Source organism: Dermochelys coriacea, chromosome 2 (assembly GCF_009764565.3).
Source record: "Dermochelys coriacea isolate rDerCor1 chromosome 2, rDerCor1.pri.v4, whole genome shotgun sequence".
NCBI lineage: Eukaryota > Metazoa > Chordata > Testudines > Dermochelyidae > Dermochelys > Dermochelys coriacea.
The window spans coordinates 254343036-254360473 of record NC_050069.1 but is presented as its reverse complement, the minus strand read 5'-3'; the positions used below and the strand labels follow the sequence as shown (position 1 = coordinate 254360473).

General features: G+C 41.1%; 1 protein-coding gene across 7 annotated transcripts in view; it reads left to right on the top strand.

The window, feature by feature from the left end:
* Positions 1-17438, top strand: part of DPP6 (dipeptidyl peptidase like 6) — an 868888-nt gene that overhangs the window by 436878 nt on the left and 414572 nt on the right. The window contains exon 1 of one of the 7 annotated variants that reach the window (XM_038391574.1): positions 53-493. The exons of the other annotated variants lie outside the window; for them this stretch is intronic. Coding sequence (XP_038247502.1) covers positions 437-493 — 57 coding nt within the window. The 5' untranslated portion in view covers positions 53-436. Of the gene's footprint in view, positions 1-52; positions 494-17438 lie in introns of those variants that run through there. 7 annotated transcript variants of the gene reach the window in all.

Here is a 17438-nt window from a genome sequence, read left to right as displayed (position 1 = left end):
GGGAGGCACATTCTGCTACAACACCAGCTGGTGCATGCGCAGCTCCAGCGCTGACTGTGTGTGGAGGTGGGGGAGTGAGGACCACATCGCTGTCTTCTAGCTCTGAGCTGCCAGTTGCTGGTTGCCAAGCAGTTATCATTGTTTCTGTGACGATTGCAGAGGCTGTTGCTAATTGAAGAAGCCCCCACAGCATCCTTCTTTTCCTGATTTTATTTTAGAGGAACAGGGAGAGAGACTGAGATTTATTGCTTTACATTTTTATTTTATATTTTTGTGGGGGTGAGGGGAATTTCTCTCTTTCTCTCTTAGCTAGTGATTAAGTGATGGACTAGTTACACATCTTTATCTCTTTAGCTTTTGTGTGTGTCCCTAAAAACACACACACAAACACTCTGTAAAACCCTGTTTACCACTGCAGTGGGCACAATAGGTGAGCATGACTACAGCCAAGGAACAAAATGCATCAGGAAAACAAGCCCAACAACAAGAACAGGTAATGCTGTTTATTTTCCTCAGCTGGAAGCAAATATAGATTTGAATTATATAGCTTTCAATTTCCTGTATGATTTTTGGTTTTGTTGTTCTCTTTGGTGGCTGTTACTAAAATTGCCACCTGAGTCACTAGTCAGCGGAGGGAGGAAAGCGCTGTGGACCAGGTGTGTGGTTTGCTTGTTTGGGGCTTTTTTTGTTATGTTTAAAAGATTGCACCCTGTAATCAATAATGTATAGGTGAAGAGTGTTCTGCTCTGTAACTTCCTCCATCTGCTGTGTGGGGCTAATGTTTGGTACAGTGGGATGGGATAGGAGTCCCTTGGAATAATCCAAGCTTTGCATGTGGAACTTCCTAGGCTTTTTTACAACTGCTTTTTAGTTGGACACAAAATTGCAAAAGTAGATTTCAATTGCTTCAGAGGCATGTGTGTATCTACATATTCAATATGTATTTGCTAGATGTAGGCATAGTATAAAGTAGGCATAACTCCCATTGATTTAAATGAAATACCAGCTGCTGACACCACATCTGAATTTGATTTGCTCTATCTTTATGTTTGTCATTGCAGGTGTGTTTGTCTTTATATACAAGCAGAGAGTTAAAGACTTAATTTTCTTTCTGTTCCATTGTCTCTGTCAGGTTTTTGAATATGCATCTCTGCTCATCTTCACTCTGTGCTGGTAGGCAAGGGGGAAACTTTCTCTGACAGAAAAGCAGGAGCCACATCATTAGCCCTAAGTGACATGCAAGTTAAGAAGTGGTGACATAAGGGGAAGTCAGGCTGAGATACAGCTAAGGACAGCAAAGATTTCAGAGATTCTTTATATGGTAACATAGCAGCAGTTCCGTTCTCTCCATAAACCTGCTTTCCTCTACACATTGTCAGAGTCTACAGGGAAATAAAGATTAATCTTGAATTTTTATATTGTCATTGTCTCCTTAAAAGATTGGAAGTTCAGAGCTTTAATCATTGGTTAGGATAGCACAAGAGGATAGTTTAAATCTCTCGGGACACAAATTAATTCTTAAAATAGTTTCTTCCTAGCTCTATACATTGGGAGCACCAAACATTTTCCCTGGTGTTATATTTTAAAGATAGGTTGGGAAGGGAGAGGTTGAAATCTCACTGGGTGTCCTGCCACCAAAGGTAGCACAATCTGATATTTATTTTCAGGGTGACATTTTACTAATGGTCAGAGCTTTATCAGCTGTTCTGTTAAAATGTGACGAAAACAACTTTGATCCTGAGAGCAGAGAGACGGCCTTTAACTAAACCTGTCATCTACAGCACACAAGCTCTTTTTTCATTGTTTGTTTTTGGGACGTATCCATTGTCATTGCTTGCTGCAGATAAAAATGAACAAAGCTTTATGTCCAGGAGGAAGGAAAATAAAAACGGCTTCTTGTGAACAAAGGCAGCGATAGGGATTATTCTCCCCAAGTTTAGTAAAAGTGTTGATATTAGTTAGGCTCTGTTGGTTCAGAAAGTGTAAATCAGTTGCCTTTTGTAAAGGAGTCCTGCTTTTGTTTTTAAGTATTGTTACCTTCCTAATGCCATTTTATTATTGACTTGACCCTTTGTGACCTTTCCCCATTTTTAGTGCACAGCATGTGTGTCCACCCTTTCGCATGATGCAAAGGGTCTTGATTGTTTTCAATCAGTTATGGAATTAAGTAGCAATTCAATCCATATGGTACATTTAATCATTCGAAAAGCATGCATTGCCTCAGTGCAGCCCTAATGTGGGTATGAAATAGAAATATCAGGCATATAGAAATATCAATGGATATTAATCTTTGAATCAGTACAAAAGTTCGCCAGCTGCTATAAAATTTTTGTTTTGTTTTCCCACTGCATAAAATGATTTGACACCCTGGGCCAGATCCTAAGTTGCTGTAAATGGGAACAGCGCCATTGACTTCAGTTCAGTTGCACCCATTTACACCAGATGAGGAACTGGACCCCATCAGATTTAAGTTAGTAGTTTGTAATTGTAAAGTATGACAGAGTTCTCCAAACATTTTCCACTGGATATTGGTTTGTGGCTGTTGAAAACTCGCTGTTCTTCTCTTGCTCCTTTCCATCTCTGAAGATTTTACCTGGGATAACATTGATGGTGAAAGTGCTGCTCTGACTGTGTAGAGGACTGAATGTTCTATAGGAGCAGCTGCTACTGTCATATAAGATTGTGACTGTTTCTTTTCTATATTCCTCATTGTGACATCTTCTTGATCCGGAGGCATTCAAGTTGCACTGTTGGCAGAGGTATATTCTATTTCCTTATAATACTAAGAAAACAGAAAACGATCAATAAATATCGTTTATTTGCAAATGTAAATGATTTGTTTATTTGTTTATTTATTTATTTGTTATATTTGCAGGAGGGGGTGGAGAAAGTTGGTTTTTTAAAAAGAAAAATACAAGCAAAGGTTTTATACTTAAATCAAAACCTTTATATGATCTGTATGCCTGTAAGGAAAATGAGGTTGTATTGACATGAAGGTATGATTGCTTTTGAAATATGAAATAAAGAATTGCCAAGGACTGAAGCTGTACTATGCAGAAATTCAGCAGCCTGAAGAAATAAATGAACAACCCCCCCTTGTTAATTAAAAATGTTTATTTTGATTTTTATAACATTATATTTGAACTTATAACATTAAACCTCTTAAGTCGAGGAAAGATGCCCTCAAGCGATTTTTGATGCTATCTAAAACCCACAGTTTGTGATGGCTTTACGAAGATGGAATTAGACGTAGTTTTCTATTTATGCTTAGTTACCTCTGCCACAATAATGATTTCCCCCCAAATGGTTGGAGAGCACTACATACAAGTGACTGTGCATGTTGTCATAGACCCTCATCCAAAGCCCAGTGAAGTCAGTGGAAAGATCTCAGTTGGCTCTGGTTCAGGCCCGAGAGAATACCAAAGCTTTGCCTGTGCCTTTGGGGATTGCTAGCTGGACATGTGAATGAGCTCTGAAAGCTATTTTTGCATGTTAACGATTTAAACAAGTGAATATGAAGAAATAAGATTCTTGACTAGTGGAAATCAGCATAACTCCACTGAAGTCAGTGGAACTACAGTGACTTACATCAACTGAGGATATGGCCCAGTGACTTTAATGGTAGCCTAAAAAAAATTGCTTGTTGCATGTAACGGACTGTGTATTTTATATATAGTTTAGTCTTATTTTTTGCTACAGTAACAATGTGATTTTGTGATGTGATGGGCATGGGAATGCACATAGCTCTGTATTCCTACATAAAAATAATTGGTCCAGTTTTCATCAAAATTTGGTACTCAGTATAATGCTAAACATTTTAAACATAATGCTAGACATTTTAAAAGTCATGTATGACAGGAATAAAGAGAGAGAGAGAGAGAGAGAGAGAGAGAGAGTGTCCTTCTCTTAAAAAAAAAACCAACCCTGTAATTTAAAAAGTTGCTGGAGTAGCTTCATACTTGAACATACAAAATTGATTAAGATGCTGCTCCTGCTTCCATTGTAGTTAATGAGAGTTTTGCCACTGACTTCAATGGGAGCTGGATTTTGAATGTCAGAATCATGGAATATCAGGGTTGGAAAGGACCTCAGGAGATCATCTAGTCCAACCCCCTGCTCAAAGCAGGACCAATCCCCAGCTTTTGCCCCAGATCCCTAAATGGCCCCCTCAAGGATTGAACTCACAACCCTGGGTTTAGCAGGCCAATGCTCAAACCACTGAGCTATCCCATTTTGCTCTGACACAGACATTTCCTAGACATGCTTGAGTTAGCAATGACCATTTATGCCTAGTGTGTTGTCATATGTGCTGACCAAATGTTAGATAAAAAGGCAAGAAAGAGGAGGGCTGCTTTGGACTGAAATATATTCCCACAAGGAAATGAAATGGAGTCAGATCGATAGAATAGCTCTCTTTAATAGTCATTAAGTTAATAATTTTTTTAAATTTTTAAAAAAATGTGCCATTCTAATTTCAAATGATAAAAGTTTGAAAAGGGGTGTGAGTAGTTAATTCAGGAAACCCAATCTAAGCTCGGTGAGGAGTGGAAGGAAGGAAAGATTAATGCTTCCAATCTACCACGGCATGTTGTACTTCACAGGCAGAACTGTAGTGTGTTGTCAAAGAAGTACATTAATAGTGTCTTGTACAGTGCTCTAAAGTCTGCCTCTACTTCTGGAAGTTTGCTCGAAGAGTGCCAAAGAGCACCAGGCATAATGTGTGGCTCCAGAAGGGGCATTTCTGGACATGTGCCAGGGCCCCATCTCCTGCCAGGATGGCTGCTTGGAGGGAGATCTGGCTAAGCCTATTTTACAGCTGTAGCAGGGGTGTCCATCCCCACAGTCCCCAAAGGCCCCTTTCAAAGACACGTATATATCCAGCCAATGACAGTTGGGTTTTGTGCTTCGGCTTTCTCTCCAGTGTCACTCAGGGCAATGAGAACCATGACCAAGCCCTGAATGTGTCTTTAGCAGGGAGACCATGACTCAGCACACTTGGAATGGTGCATATTCATATATGGGAAATATATTCCTGAACTGAAAAACTTTAAAGGTTTGTCATTCCGAGTGATGCTACTTTAAATTGCTCCAGGCTCTGCAAACCTGATTGCTGGTCCCATGGGTCCTTACTGATGTGTGTTGTATATGCTGGGCTATACGATATATACAACCCTGTACTGAAGAGGATACAATAAATCCGAGCCTCAGTTACTTTAAAGCCTCCTCATGCCACCCTGGTAATATAAAGTGGCCTTAAAGAGTGTTAGGCTGCTTTACATTGCCAGAGTGGTGTGAAAAGGCCATAGCGTAGCTGAGAATCAGGCACAGTCTGTCTTGTTCACGCCACGTTATAATGGAGGTTGTGAAGAGTATTCTCTCCTGTCTATTGGACCCATTACTTTTGGTGTTGGTGTATCTTATGGGAGCTCTCCAATTGGTTTCAAGGGGAATGGATTGGGGCCTAAATGTTTCTTACAACAAGAAAGTTCTGATTCACTTCCCAGGTTCCACCTGCTTGTGCTGTCAGGGCTCTGGGAGCACAACATTTAGAATAGAATTGAAGAACACAATGGCACAAACTGTCTGTCTGCTACCCAACTTCCACAGGGGGCTAGGAGCAGTCTGGGGTGGACCATGTTGGGCTAGGGTACCCAGGAAATGAGTTAGTTCAGCACATCATCTCAGCAGCCTGGGAGACCAATGCTTCTACAGAGCCTTGGCTGGAGCTGGAAGCTGTCCTTTCCCAAAGGTGAATCCCCACATGTGTGTACCAGTCTTTCTAGCCAACTCTACATAATGTCTTGGCTCTGCTTACTCTAGTTGTGCAGAAGGCAGAGAGGAGTATCCTCTGGATGCTGACATTCAAGAGTAGGAAAAGAGCAAGGATGCAACTGGCACTGACTTAGACCAAAAACAAAGCTGGATTTTTTTTAGTGAAAACTGTGTATTAAATGCACATTTTAATTTTTGTTTTAAAGAGAAAACTCTTGACATGAGAATAATTTTCTTATTTGATAACTATTCCATAAACCACGTATCATACTGTAGATCCAAAACCCGAGTTTCTCCAGGAAGTCACAGTGAACATTTGTGTTTTATTCCATTAATGGTATTTAATCTATTTTGCAAGAGATTAAATTTCCATAATAAGGCTCCTGAGAACACTGTATTCAAAAACATGAAATTGCATCAAACTGTGTCAGTTTTTTCAAGCTGCTAAGTTGCTGTATGTATAACAGGCCACTAAGAGGTGGTGGAGGACAGAGATGGAAAGAAGTAAATTTGGCACATAACCATTTACAATTATTAGTATTTAACGTGTATTGAAGTAGAACCCAGAGGCCTCAACCAGATCAGGACCTTGCTGTGTTAGACACTGTACAACTACATTGTAACTGGTAGTGTCTGTCCCAAAGCATTTAAAATACATTGGGTTTGACTCACCCCTGCTTCATCTCCCATAGTCACCCTCCACACACACACCTGGCACATCCCTAGTGCTGCTCTGAGGGTTCCTCCCCTCTTTGGGGGTTCCACTTCAGGGAAGTACAAGTGTTAAGTTATAGTCCTGACTCCTTGGGAGGCTTAAGCAGAGATTGCCTGTTGGATGTGCACATCTCCCTGCTTAGCCATCAGCATGCTCTATTGGGACAGATCTGGTTGGCTGTTGTCTCTACCTCACTGCTGAGGAGGAGTTTGTGGGTAGCATGTGTTGCAGTTTCATCCCAGCTGCCTTTTCTGCAGTGGGATGCCTTGAGTTTGCTGCTAGAAACTAGAGGAACCCAGTTGTGCAGGTAGCCAGTTAACTAGCATTTGCAACTAGCATGGCTTTAAACTCCAAAAGAAAACCTGCTTTATCAAGGAAAAGGAATTAACTGGCTCCTTTTGTCCTCGTGTAGGGCATCTAGCACTTGGACTCAATTGTGATGCATTGGAAAAATGTTGTCATGCACTGCTGCAGTTAACCGGTGAACTAAGATTTTCCGCTTTGTAGTCTTCTGACTTTAATGCTGTTCCTTTGTGATTTTTGCAATATGTTAAGTAGCCATGAATCATGATCACTTTAGACTGTGAATTCAAAACAAGGTAGCAAATTTAAAATAATTTAAATGACAAAAATACCTTGTATTCATGTTCTGTGTACTTTGTTCTTTGTATATAATAGAAAAAAATCCACTGAACGAAATGTTACTCTTCAGTGTGTTATCTGAAACACATGTTGTGACCAAATGCTGTGAAGAAGGAGTAGCCTAAATAAAAAAGGACAGTTTTAAAATGGGATTTAAATAAGGAACAGCCGGGTAGCAACTCTGAGGGAATAGACCCCATCTGTGAAATGTGGATGGGAGGGCACAGACTGGAGGAGTGAAACGGGTGGTCGAAGCAAGTCCACAAAGTGTTTTGTAAATTAGAAGGGCAGTTTGTGATGGAGATGTTTAAAAAGCCAGTGCAAGTGCTGGAGGATGAGGGCAACTTGGCATCGCTCCCTAACTCAAGAAGAAAGTTCGGCTGTGGCATTATGGACTGCTTGACATTTAGAGATAGACATATGGGATAGACTGTAAAAGAGGGAATTGAAATAACTAGTATACAGAGTAAAGGCATGCACAAAGATTTTGGTCAAAGAGGGTCAAGGTGAGGACAAATACTGGCAGGATTCTAGTGGTGGCAATAAACAGACTTGCAGACAGGAATGATGTGGGAGGCAAATGGCATTTTAGGATTATATATAAGACACTAAGGTTTCTGGAATTAGAAGCAAACAATGTTGGAGTGAAGGTACAAGAACAGAGGCATGCATCACGTTACATAGGGTAAAAGGACATTTTACTTATAAGGGAAATGTCAGCATTAGGAGTGTGCAGTGCAGCTGGAAGTTGGCAAAGACAAGACACATAGGCAGAGCCGCAGATGGGAGGAGTCAGGGATGATGGTAGAGTTGGATGACATCCTGGGAACAGTAACATTTAAGGCTGAAGTGAGAATGTGCAGCAGGAGAAGACCTATGTGGTGGAGAGAAGAGGGTTAAAGGGAGGGGCCAGACCCTCGGCAGTTGGTGCATGGAGCAATAGACGTAGCTCCACGGAAGCCGATGGAGCAGTGCAGATTTACATGGGCTGAGGTTCAAGCCCTGGGGCTTGTGGCACTGCATAGTGAAAGGTAAAGGCTCTACCAAAAGCAAGGGAGGGGAAGGATTCTTAAAAAGGTAAGATGGAAACTGAGAGAAAAGAGTGCTGGGGGCACCATCTCTCCTTGCTTGAAGCACTCAGGGCAGGACAGGAGGATGAATGAAAACCATTCAGAGACCAAGCAAAATGAAGGGAGAGAGGATCCAATCTCTAGAGACGTGCCAGGTGGAGAAGGGAAGCCTCAGTCCCATGAAAGGTGCCTGAGCAGAATGAACTTAGGTTTGATGAGGTGGTAAAAGAGGACCAACTTCTCCAGAAGCTTGCTGAGGAGGCTGATGGTTAGTAGCCGAGCAAGAAACAATTGCGGACACTCCTCTTCTGTCCCACAGGGAGTGATGATGACAGTAGCTGTGAGACAGGGAAAGATCAGATGAAGTGCTTGATGGTTAGAGACCCTGGTTTATCACAAATACAAAATAAGAGGAAAGAAAATGAAAAAGACATCTAATGAAATAATACCAAAAAAATCACTTGTTACCGTAGCTGCAGTTTTCAGCCCCACCACTCCTTGGATGCTGCTGCCTGCAGCAGGGCCCACCAGCCTCTCCACAGCTGGATGCATGCGCCGCTGCTCCCTGCTGCCGAGGAGAACAGCTCGGCTTGTAATGGGGCCCCTGCGTTGTGACCCTGTGCTCCAGGTTGCAGCGCCATTCACACTGGTTTGGCCTGACCACCGCAGAGAGGCTGGTCCCTGCTACTGGCAACAGCGCCCCAGCACTGGTGGCGTTGAAACAAGTCCCTGCCAGCCTGGCCCATTAGTGAGTTGTGCCATGTGGGGAGGGGGACCCTGTACAGCCACTGAGGCAGGGGTGCCTGGTCCATGTACTCCTGCCCTATGCTGCGACTGCAGCTCCCTCCCGGGTGGCAGGGAAAGGGGAGAGCAGGGCTTGATGTGGGGATTTATATATGGTCATTTGAGGTATTTGATTAATGTAAATGTAATAAAAATACAATATTTTTAATGGATAAAATGAAATAACATGAAATTCCTGAAAAATAATGACAGGTTTCAGAGTAGCAGCCGTGTTAGTCTGTATTCGCAAAAAGAAAAGGAGTACTTGTGGCACCTTAGAGACTAACAAATTTATTAGAGCATAAGCTTTCGTGAGCTACAGCTCACTTCATCGGATGCATTTGATAAACCCATTGTTTCATGTTCTCTGTGTGTGTATATAAATCTCCCCTCTGTTTTTTCCATCAAATGCATCCGATGAAGTGAGCTGTAGCTCACGAAAGCTTATGCTCTAATAAATCTGTTAGTCTCTAAGATGCCACAAGTACTCCTTTTCTTTCTGAAAAATAATGTGAACAATTATACAAATTAAAAGGATTTCACGGGGCTCTATTAATGATGGCTGTAATACAGGCTCTCCACTGCACGGCCCCTTGTGTAGTCCTTTACACCCGTGCAGCATGCATCAAAACTGTTACCAGCTTAGAATGCAAAATCTTTGTACCCACACTGCACACTTTTCACAGTGACTGTGACTGCACAAGGCAGTAGAGAATCAGGCCCTACGTGTTTCAGGTGGACAATATGGAATGAGACGTAAGCACATAAGAACATAACATAAGAACGGCCATACTGGGTCAGACCAAAGATCCATCTAGCCCAGTATCCTGTCTTCCGACAGTGGCCAATGCCAGGTGCCTTAGAGGGAACGAACAGAGCAGGTAATCATCAAGTGACCCATTCCTTGTCTCCCATTCCCAGCTTCTGGCAAACAGAGGAAGTACTTATTTTAAAAGAGTTAATTTCCTCCTCAAGTCTACCTTATCATAAAAGGCATCTTATAGAGAAGACCAAGAGTTTATGATGATTAGAATAGTAATAAAACAACAATCTGAGACCGTAGTGTTTTCTTAATAATACTCCTGAGGTTCCCCCTGCCTCCTCTTGGCAACAATGCAAAAATGTGCGGACTTTGCTATTTATAAAAAATAGCTCAGATGAAAATAAAGGCAAATTTTATTAAAAGATTCACACTTGCATTGACCTAGAGTATTTTAGATTACTTCTTACCTGCTGTGCGGCTTAAAATTGGAGCAATAATAAGCTTTCAGCTGAAGCAATTAGTCTGCAGTTTTTGACTCCATTACCTTCACTTATGCCTATCTCTGAATAGCTACACTAAGATGCTTAAAGTTTAATTGTAGTATATTACGTGTCAAAAGTGAATTTGCAACTTAGAAGTTGATTTATTGTTAACTTAGCTGAGCAAGATATCACTGTAAACATGGGAGTTGATTGGTGGTGAATCTATATAGTTTCATTTTATGTAGAATGCGTTTTGCATCTTTAATTTAGCATAATCATATACTATGACCAACCTCTCAACTCTTCTTGTGTAGAGCCTACAGGGACCAAATGCTTAATCTCTGTATGGTTGTAAGAGATAATTAGCATATATTAAGCCATATAAGTGGGCTTGGGTATGTTGACAACCTTAAACTTTTACCTTTCCATTTTTATGGCCAAGAGCAAATAGGATAATCTATTACATAGCATTTTCCAGTTACTAATGGAGAAAAGCAAACAGCTGTGGAAGGGAAAAAGTATTGAAATTTAGCCATTATTAAAATGAGAGAGAGAGAGAGGGACACAAAGACATTGTTTTTTAGCTCTGCAAAATTGGCTTCCACAAAACAGAACTAATTCTATAGCTTGAAAGAGGCAATAAGAAGCAGATTCTTTGTTATACTTAATAGGGACCAGAGTGGTGCTTAAGATTTAGAAACCCAGTGAAACTTCTTTTTTATTTTTGTTGTTCTGTAAGTGTCAGTTTCTGTAGATGTTCCTGCATTACTCATCATCACAGGAAATGTGTGCATTTCTTTCTCTTAGGAAGTTCTGGCATTCACAATATATTCCAGTTCAGGAGAACCTAATAGTATTCAAAGCCTCTCTGGGTTGTTTTTTTAAATGTTGCAGTGTGGTTAAACAAAAGCTCAACACACAAGTATTTCTTAGAATGTTGCTCCATTGAATGGAACAGCTTTCACAGATTAATCTTGGTGAAACTTAATCAGCACAGGATTCAGTTGCATTAAATCAGACTCTTTTTCTGTGGTCTTTTCCTCTTAAGGTGTAATACATGGCTTAACATGGATTATATTGATCCTTGATTTTATTGTTGCAGTCTCATTATCATTAGAAGTTTTATTACCCCATGCTCAGAGTTAAACCACCCCAGTAAAACACAGAACAGTTGTGAATATAAAGGATAGCAAAATCCAAGGAGAAATTGATTGAAATAGTCCTGTAAAGTACTTAGCACATAAGGGTAGTCCATTAGTAAAATGTGTATTGATTAGTGAACCTTTTGACTTTCCTTGTTGGGAAGGTTGAAGATTTTTCAGTTCTTTATTGTTTAAATATTCAGCCATCCCTGACATGAACTGTTGGTAAAGCTCTTTCCAACTGCAACACCCTGCGGTATTTTTGTACAGATATCCCGTTCTGTTCTCACTGATACCCTTCCATCCTCATCTCCCCTAGCCCAGCTGTTAGAGGGGAGAGCTGTTTTTTGCGGATGCACTCTTCTCCCACAATCACTGTAAATGGCAATGTTTCTTGCTTTACCTGACACACGTGGCCAAAGGGGAGTTGACTGAAAGAGGAGCAACTAAGCAGATTTATTCCCTGGGCAGTGTGTGGCTCCCCAGTCTGGCCAGATGCTCCAGGCCGGGAAGTAAGACTGCAGTAACTGAAAGAGAAAAGAAGGATGGTGGAGTAGCCCAATACTTCCGAGATCCTCCAGCATGTTGGGAGAATTGCCCTTGAAGTTTGCTCTAAAATATTAGATTTTATGGTATTGAGTGTCTTACCAAGGACACATGGGCATCATGACTTCACTCTGGGATCAAGAAAGAGATAGTGGACTGTAAGGGAGCACAGCCTACCCTTGTTTAAAATACAGATGTCTTTGGTACATGGTAACACAGACTTGGAAAACTTCCAAAGAGGAAATCAATTTAAAGTCTGATGAGAAGTCTTTTGATCCAATAGCCATTGATTTCAGTAGGTATTGGATCAAGCCTCTCAGCAATTTTTTTTTTACTAGTATGGAAATCCCTCTAAAGTAAATTGGGACCATGAGTCTGATGAACAGCAACTCTTCTAACATCTGCCCATACTACTTTCATCTGGATTCTGGGCTTCAAGTCAGAGTGTTCTGAATATTGGAAATGATTTCTTCTTTATATGTCTGACTGATTAAATGGTTTCCTGGTCAAATAGTGAAACAATTCCTAATTCCTCCTTCCCCTTCCCTTCCAAAAATATATCCCACCATTATCAAACAGCGAGCCCTTTTTCATTTTGATCAAGCACAGTATCACCTTCCATCCATCATTCTGTGGGTTTTTTTCCTTTGCAAAAGGTTTTAAATCAGGTTCATTTTATTTTCCGAAGGGTCAGTGAAAGAATTTTTGAAATAAGGGAAGGGTGAAGAACAGCACCCTTTTCAGCCACTCCAGATAGAAATAAACCCACTGGGAAACTCCACCAGTAAGACAAATGCTACTTTCAGCATGTGACCAATGTCTCTTTAATCTTCCGCTGCCTGAACTCTGTTGGTGTTTTGACTAAGGACTGAAGGATCAGGACCATTGTGTAAATTACTTAACTGGACTGATGCTTAGATATACACACCTATCACCATAGTACTTTGGTACTATATGAAAAGGAATCAGCATCACAGTATTTCCTGCTAGGGAGGCAAAAACCTTCTAGCTTCCCAGGACACTGATATGAGCTACTGAAAATCTGATCCTTCAACTGGCTCTGCAATGTTGTTAGTGTCTAATTGAGCCACTTGTATGATTTAGTCTGTCACAGGATTGGTGCCAGATCTGGATTCTCCAAAATTTATATTAAGGCAGATTTGACATGATTGGGAATTTTTCAGTAAACCATTTTTGCCAAACAATGCCAATTTGTTGAAACTGAAACTTTTAGAAAACAGGGTTCGTTCTAATGACTCTCCTGACTCAAAACTTTTTTGGCAAAAATAGTTTTTGAAATTGTTGCAAGATCCCATTTGGACATTTTCAAAATGGAGAATTTTGGTTCCTCAAGTTGAAATGACTTTTCGTTTTGAAATTTTAATAATTTGCACTTCAAAAGGCTAAAAAAATTAAAAGGTCAAAATCAAAATGAGATATTTTGAAATTATTGAAACTAAACATTTTGATTGACCTGAACCAAAAAAATGTTTTGGATCTTGATTTGTGAATAATTTGGAGATTTCACTTTTTGTCCCAGTTCTGGATGGGCGAATTTTTCAATATCTCAGATTTTCATAGGACAGGAAAACCATTTCCTGCCCAACCCTACATAAATTATGGGGTTTTGTTTTGACTCATTATAGAAGAGGGAGCAATCTGAAAAAAAAATTGGATTCAACGTAGGAAGTGTTCAACATCCTCAAGGGCTAGTATTTAAGACATGAAAGAAAACTAAGTTATTAAAATGAGAAAATAAACATTAAAAACCCCACTCCAGTTTGGAGTTCAGTCCAGTCCCCTTGGTGTGAAGCTAAGACTTATCAAAGGTATTGTCTTCGCTCTGTCCCCCAGACAATTGCCCTTATAGCCATCCCCCTGACCCCTGTGCAAGGAGAGGGGGAATCTGAGCTGGAATCAGTTTTGTTCATTTGGACAATACTCCGACACCCTGAGAGAGAAAATGTAGCTGTGGTCTACTATTATATGGAGTGTTTTGTTTAATAGTGTAGACAAGAACAATACACGTGCTGGAAACATATTATGCAAGTAGATATCAGATGAATGTAACAGATCTGGATGAGCTCTCCATTGCTCCTGAATGTCCATAGTGTGAGTGAACAGAAGTCTACGTACTTCATCCACACTATGTATACAGGCTGATTGTTCTATTCTGTTCATTCTATTCAGCTGCTTCTACCATGCTCATCACAAGTGCCCACAGGTTGCGACCTCTAATATCCAGCAAAGTCACGTTTTGCCATTTTTTCCCCTTTTCTTGAGTAAATGCTTGGTGTCAGTTAAAGAGAAACCCTTCTTGTGGATAAAAGGAATTAATTTGTTTCAAGCTAGGTATCAAATACTGTTTGGCTTTTTACATTTGGTCGATTGTTCATTGGCTGTAATGCATAACTTTTATTTATTTTTACTGCTGAAACGGTTGATAAAACGGGATGACAGGTGCTCCACAGAGACTGAATTTAGGTGATACTACTATGTTTATATTTCATTAGTTTTTACTGACTTGACAGCTGCCATAGAGTTTCTTTCCATCCTACAACCCTTCAATAACCACATGAAGATCGGTACATGGCCCCAAGCCAGGAGACTATTGAATAGGAGTTTTTTATATTCTTCAGCAACATGGACAATACAACTGACTCAGAAAGAGATCAGCCTCAATTAGATTTTCTTGGAGAATAATTGTCTTGGCAGAGTGAAAAAGTGAGGCCTAAAGTTGGAGTGCAAAAATGCATGTGAGTGCTCCCTTGCTGCATTTGTGCATCCACATGCAGTAACTGGGTGCACAAATAGTGGCAAGCAATTGCCCATGCATTTTAAGGGCAGGTCAGGGAGCGGGAATTGTCAGCCCCATTAGTGCCAGGCCCAAGTATTCAAAAAACCACAAGCGAGGCCTTTAAAAAAATCCTGAGATTGGCGTAAAAATCATGAAACTGTTGGTTGGGTTCTGTGATGGGGCTCAACCCAGCACTGCAGTGCCTCCTGCTGGCTGTCCTGGGAATTAGCTCTGGTTCACTGGTGTGCCTTCATCTAGTGGCATCTTGCCGCCATTGCTTCTGCTATCAGGACCCGTGTCACTCTCAGGACCACAGTGTGTTCTTCTGAACACAGCCCTCTGGCTGTTTCCCACTTGGTTCTCCCCCCACCCACACTTTTGGAGGGGCCTGACAGTCCTCTGTCCAGCTACTTGCCTTAGTGGCAGGCTGCAGTCCAGGGTCTAGCCACCTGTGTCAGTGGCAGCTGGGGCCAAAGGAGGGGGGGGACTGGCAGTCACATATTGCTTCACTTCGAACTCCCACCGTCTGTTTCCCTGGGCCACTTCCCTGCAGCCCTAGCACCTTCTGCGCCCCTGTATCAGGGCCTCAGTCTAGCAACAGTCAGCCGGGAGCTCACTCATGCTCCCCTGACCCCACCCAGCACGGCTCAGATCATGGTGCTGTTTCTTCTCCCTTCTTCAGGGCAGCCAATCCTCCCTCCTCAAACCCCAAGGAGTGACTGAAGCGGCTCTGTTCAGCAGCCCTTCTTATATGCCCCAACCTGGCCCTGATTGATTGTCTCTCTAAACTGTCTCTACAAGCCCTTTCCTAATTGGCTGCCTCGCAGCCTCCTGGGGCTGCTTTAACACCTCTTCTTCCAGTGTGGAGCAGATTCCCCAACACAGGTTCTTTTTATTTACCTTCAGATGTCAAAACCATTTAGCTGCACTTGGGTCACATTTTTAGGCTTTTCTCTGCAGCCACAGGGACTAGATAGTATATGTATTTATTTTTAAATAAAAGCGGAGATTCTTGCCTGCAAGAGCAGGGGCTTTAAGGAAAGCAACAACAATTGTGAGACTTGTGAGAGTGAGCAACATTGCAGTCCATAGCTCTCGCTTTCCTCCCTTCCCCAAAAGTATTGCTATGAAGCCTCCCTGGCCCCCTTGTATTCAAATATTAAATTTGTTGCCTATTCCCTGGCTAGTGTCATTCCCCCTCTTTCTACTGTTTTGTTTGAGTCTTCAGCAGAGAGGAGAGCAGCTGAGGTAAGGATGAGATAGGACTGAAGTAGCACAGGTGCCTCCCAATGCCTTCTCTAGTGACAAAAGGCCATCCACCCTGCCTTCTTCTTATTCAGCTGGTACTCAGGACGTTGGCAGGGGCTGTAAGTACCCACGAGTGGAGTTTACAAATGGGGAATAGCCTCAGATTTTTAAGAAACTACATGTGGGGCAAATCCTGCCTTCCATTATTCCTGTGCAACTCACTTGAAGTCTGTGGCAGCATTTGTTTAGAAATGGAGCTGCAGATATGGACTAGCTGGCATTCTGCATTTAAAAAAAAATATAGAAACCTGCAGATCCTTATTTTGACAGCTGGGATTTGGCATGAGCTGACCAATTAACTCAAAAAGCCAGGAAAAAATCAAATAGCTGTGGGAAACATTGAAGGTAACAGATGAAAGAGAGTTGCCTGTATAATCTTGATTCTACACAATAAATTAGTGCAATCAAATTGAACTCCTACCCACTTTTCAGTGGCATTAGAGAGCTGGAAATGATGCATATTTTGGCTAGGAGATCATCCACTATCTCTTATTGACAGGCAAGTAAAATTGGAAGGAGGAAAAGCACTAATTAATCATTACTTTATGTAACCTTTACTAGAGTTTTAAAGTCCTGACATTTGAATCCCACTTTGCAATGTTCATTTAAATACAGTGTGTTTTTTATGCAATGTCATCTGAGGAAAAACATGCACAAGTAGTCAGAGTGGGATTTTCAAAGGCGCCTAACAGAATTAGAGGATCAAGTCCCACTGAAAATCACAGTCTCAACTCATATTGACTCAGAGAATACACAGTAAACTCATTTAACGTAGTGTATGCCGCATACCCATGGGAAAAATTGTTGAACCATGTGATAACTTGTTGGGCTCCCAGCAGCTCTTGTTGAACTCACTGGAGGCTTTTGCGGGCTCAGCACTCTTGAAAATCAAGCCATTTATTTGGGAGCTTCAGTATGGACTTGGTAGCCCAGCTATTCTTGCCTATGAAGAGGGATTTTTTAAATGGTATTCTGGTGAATTGGTCTTTATTTCCTAAATAGCTTAATTTTAAAAGAAACTAACAGCTAGCGAATTTGGGATAAATTAAATGAACTAGTACTTCACACAACCCAGTGGATAGTCAAATTCTATCATCTAAATTTGGGAAAGGATGGATAACCTTATAGCCGGTAATAGTAAAGATGACAAGGGTAACTACATCCAGAGTTTCAGGGCAGAAGACAATATTGCTGGGGTTTGCTTTTTTCTTTGCACGCAACTGGTAATTGTGGAGGATGCTTTAAAATAACTATTCGTATAACTAATACTAATATTTGTATATAAGTACATGGCTATATTGCTATAATATAACCCCTTGCAGAATGTTGCGTTGTTAAACCAGCTCTCCTAGAAAAATATAAGTCGTCAGCTAGTAACATTTAGCATTTACTACCTGGAGTACTTTGTCTTCAAATGG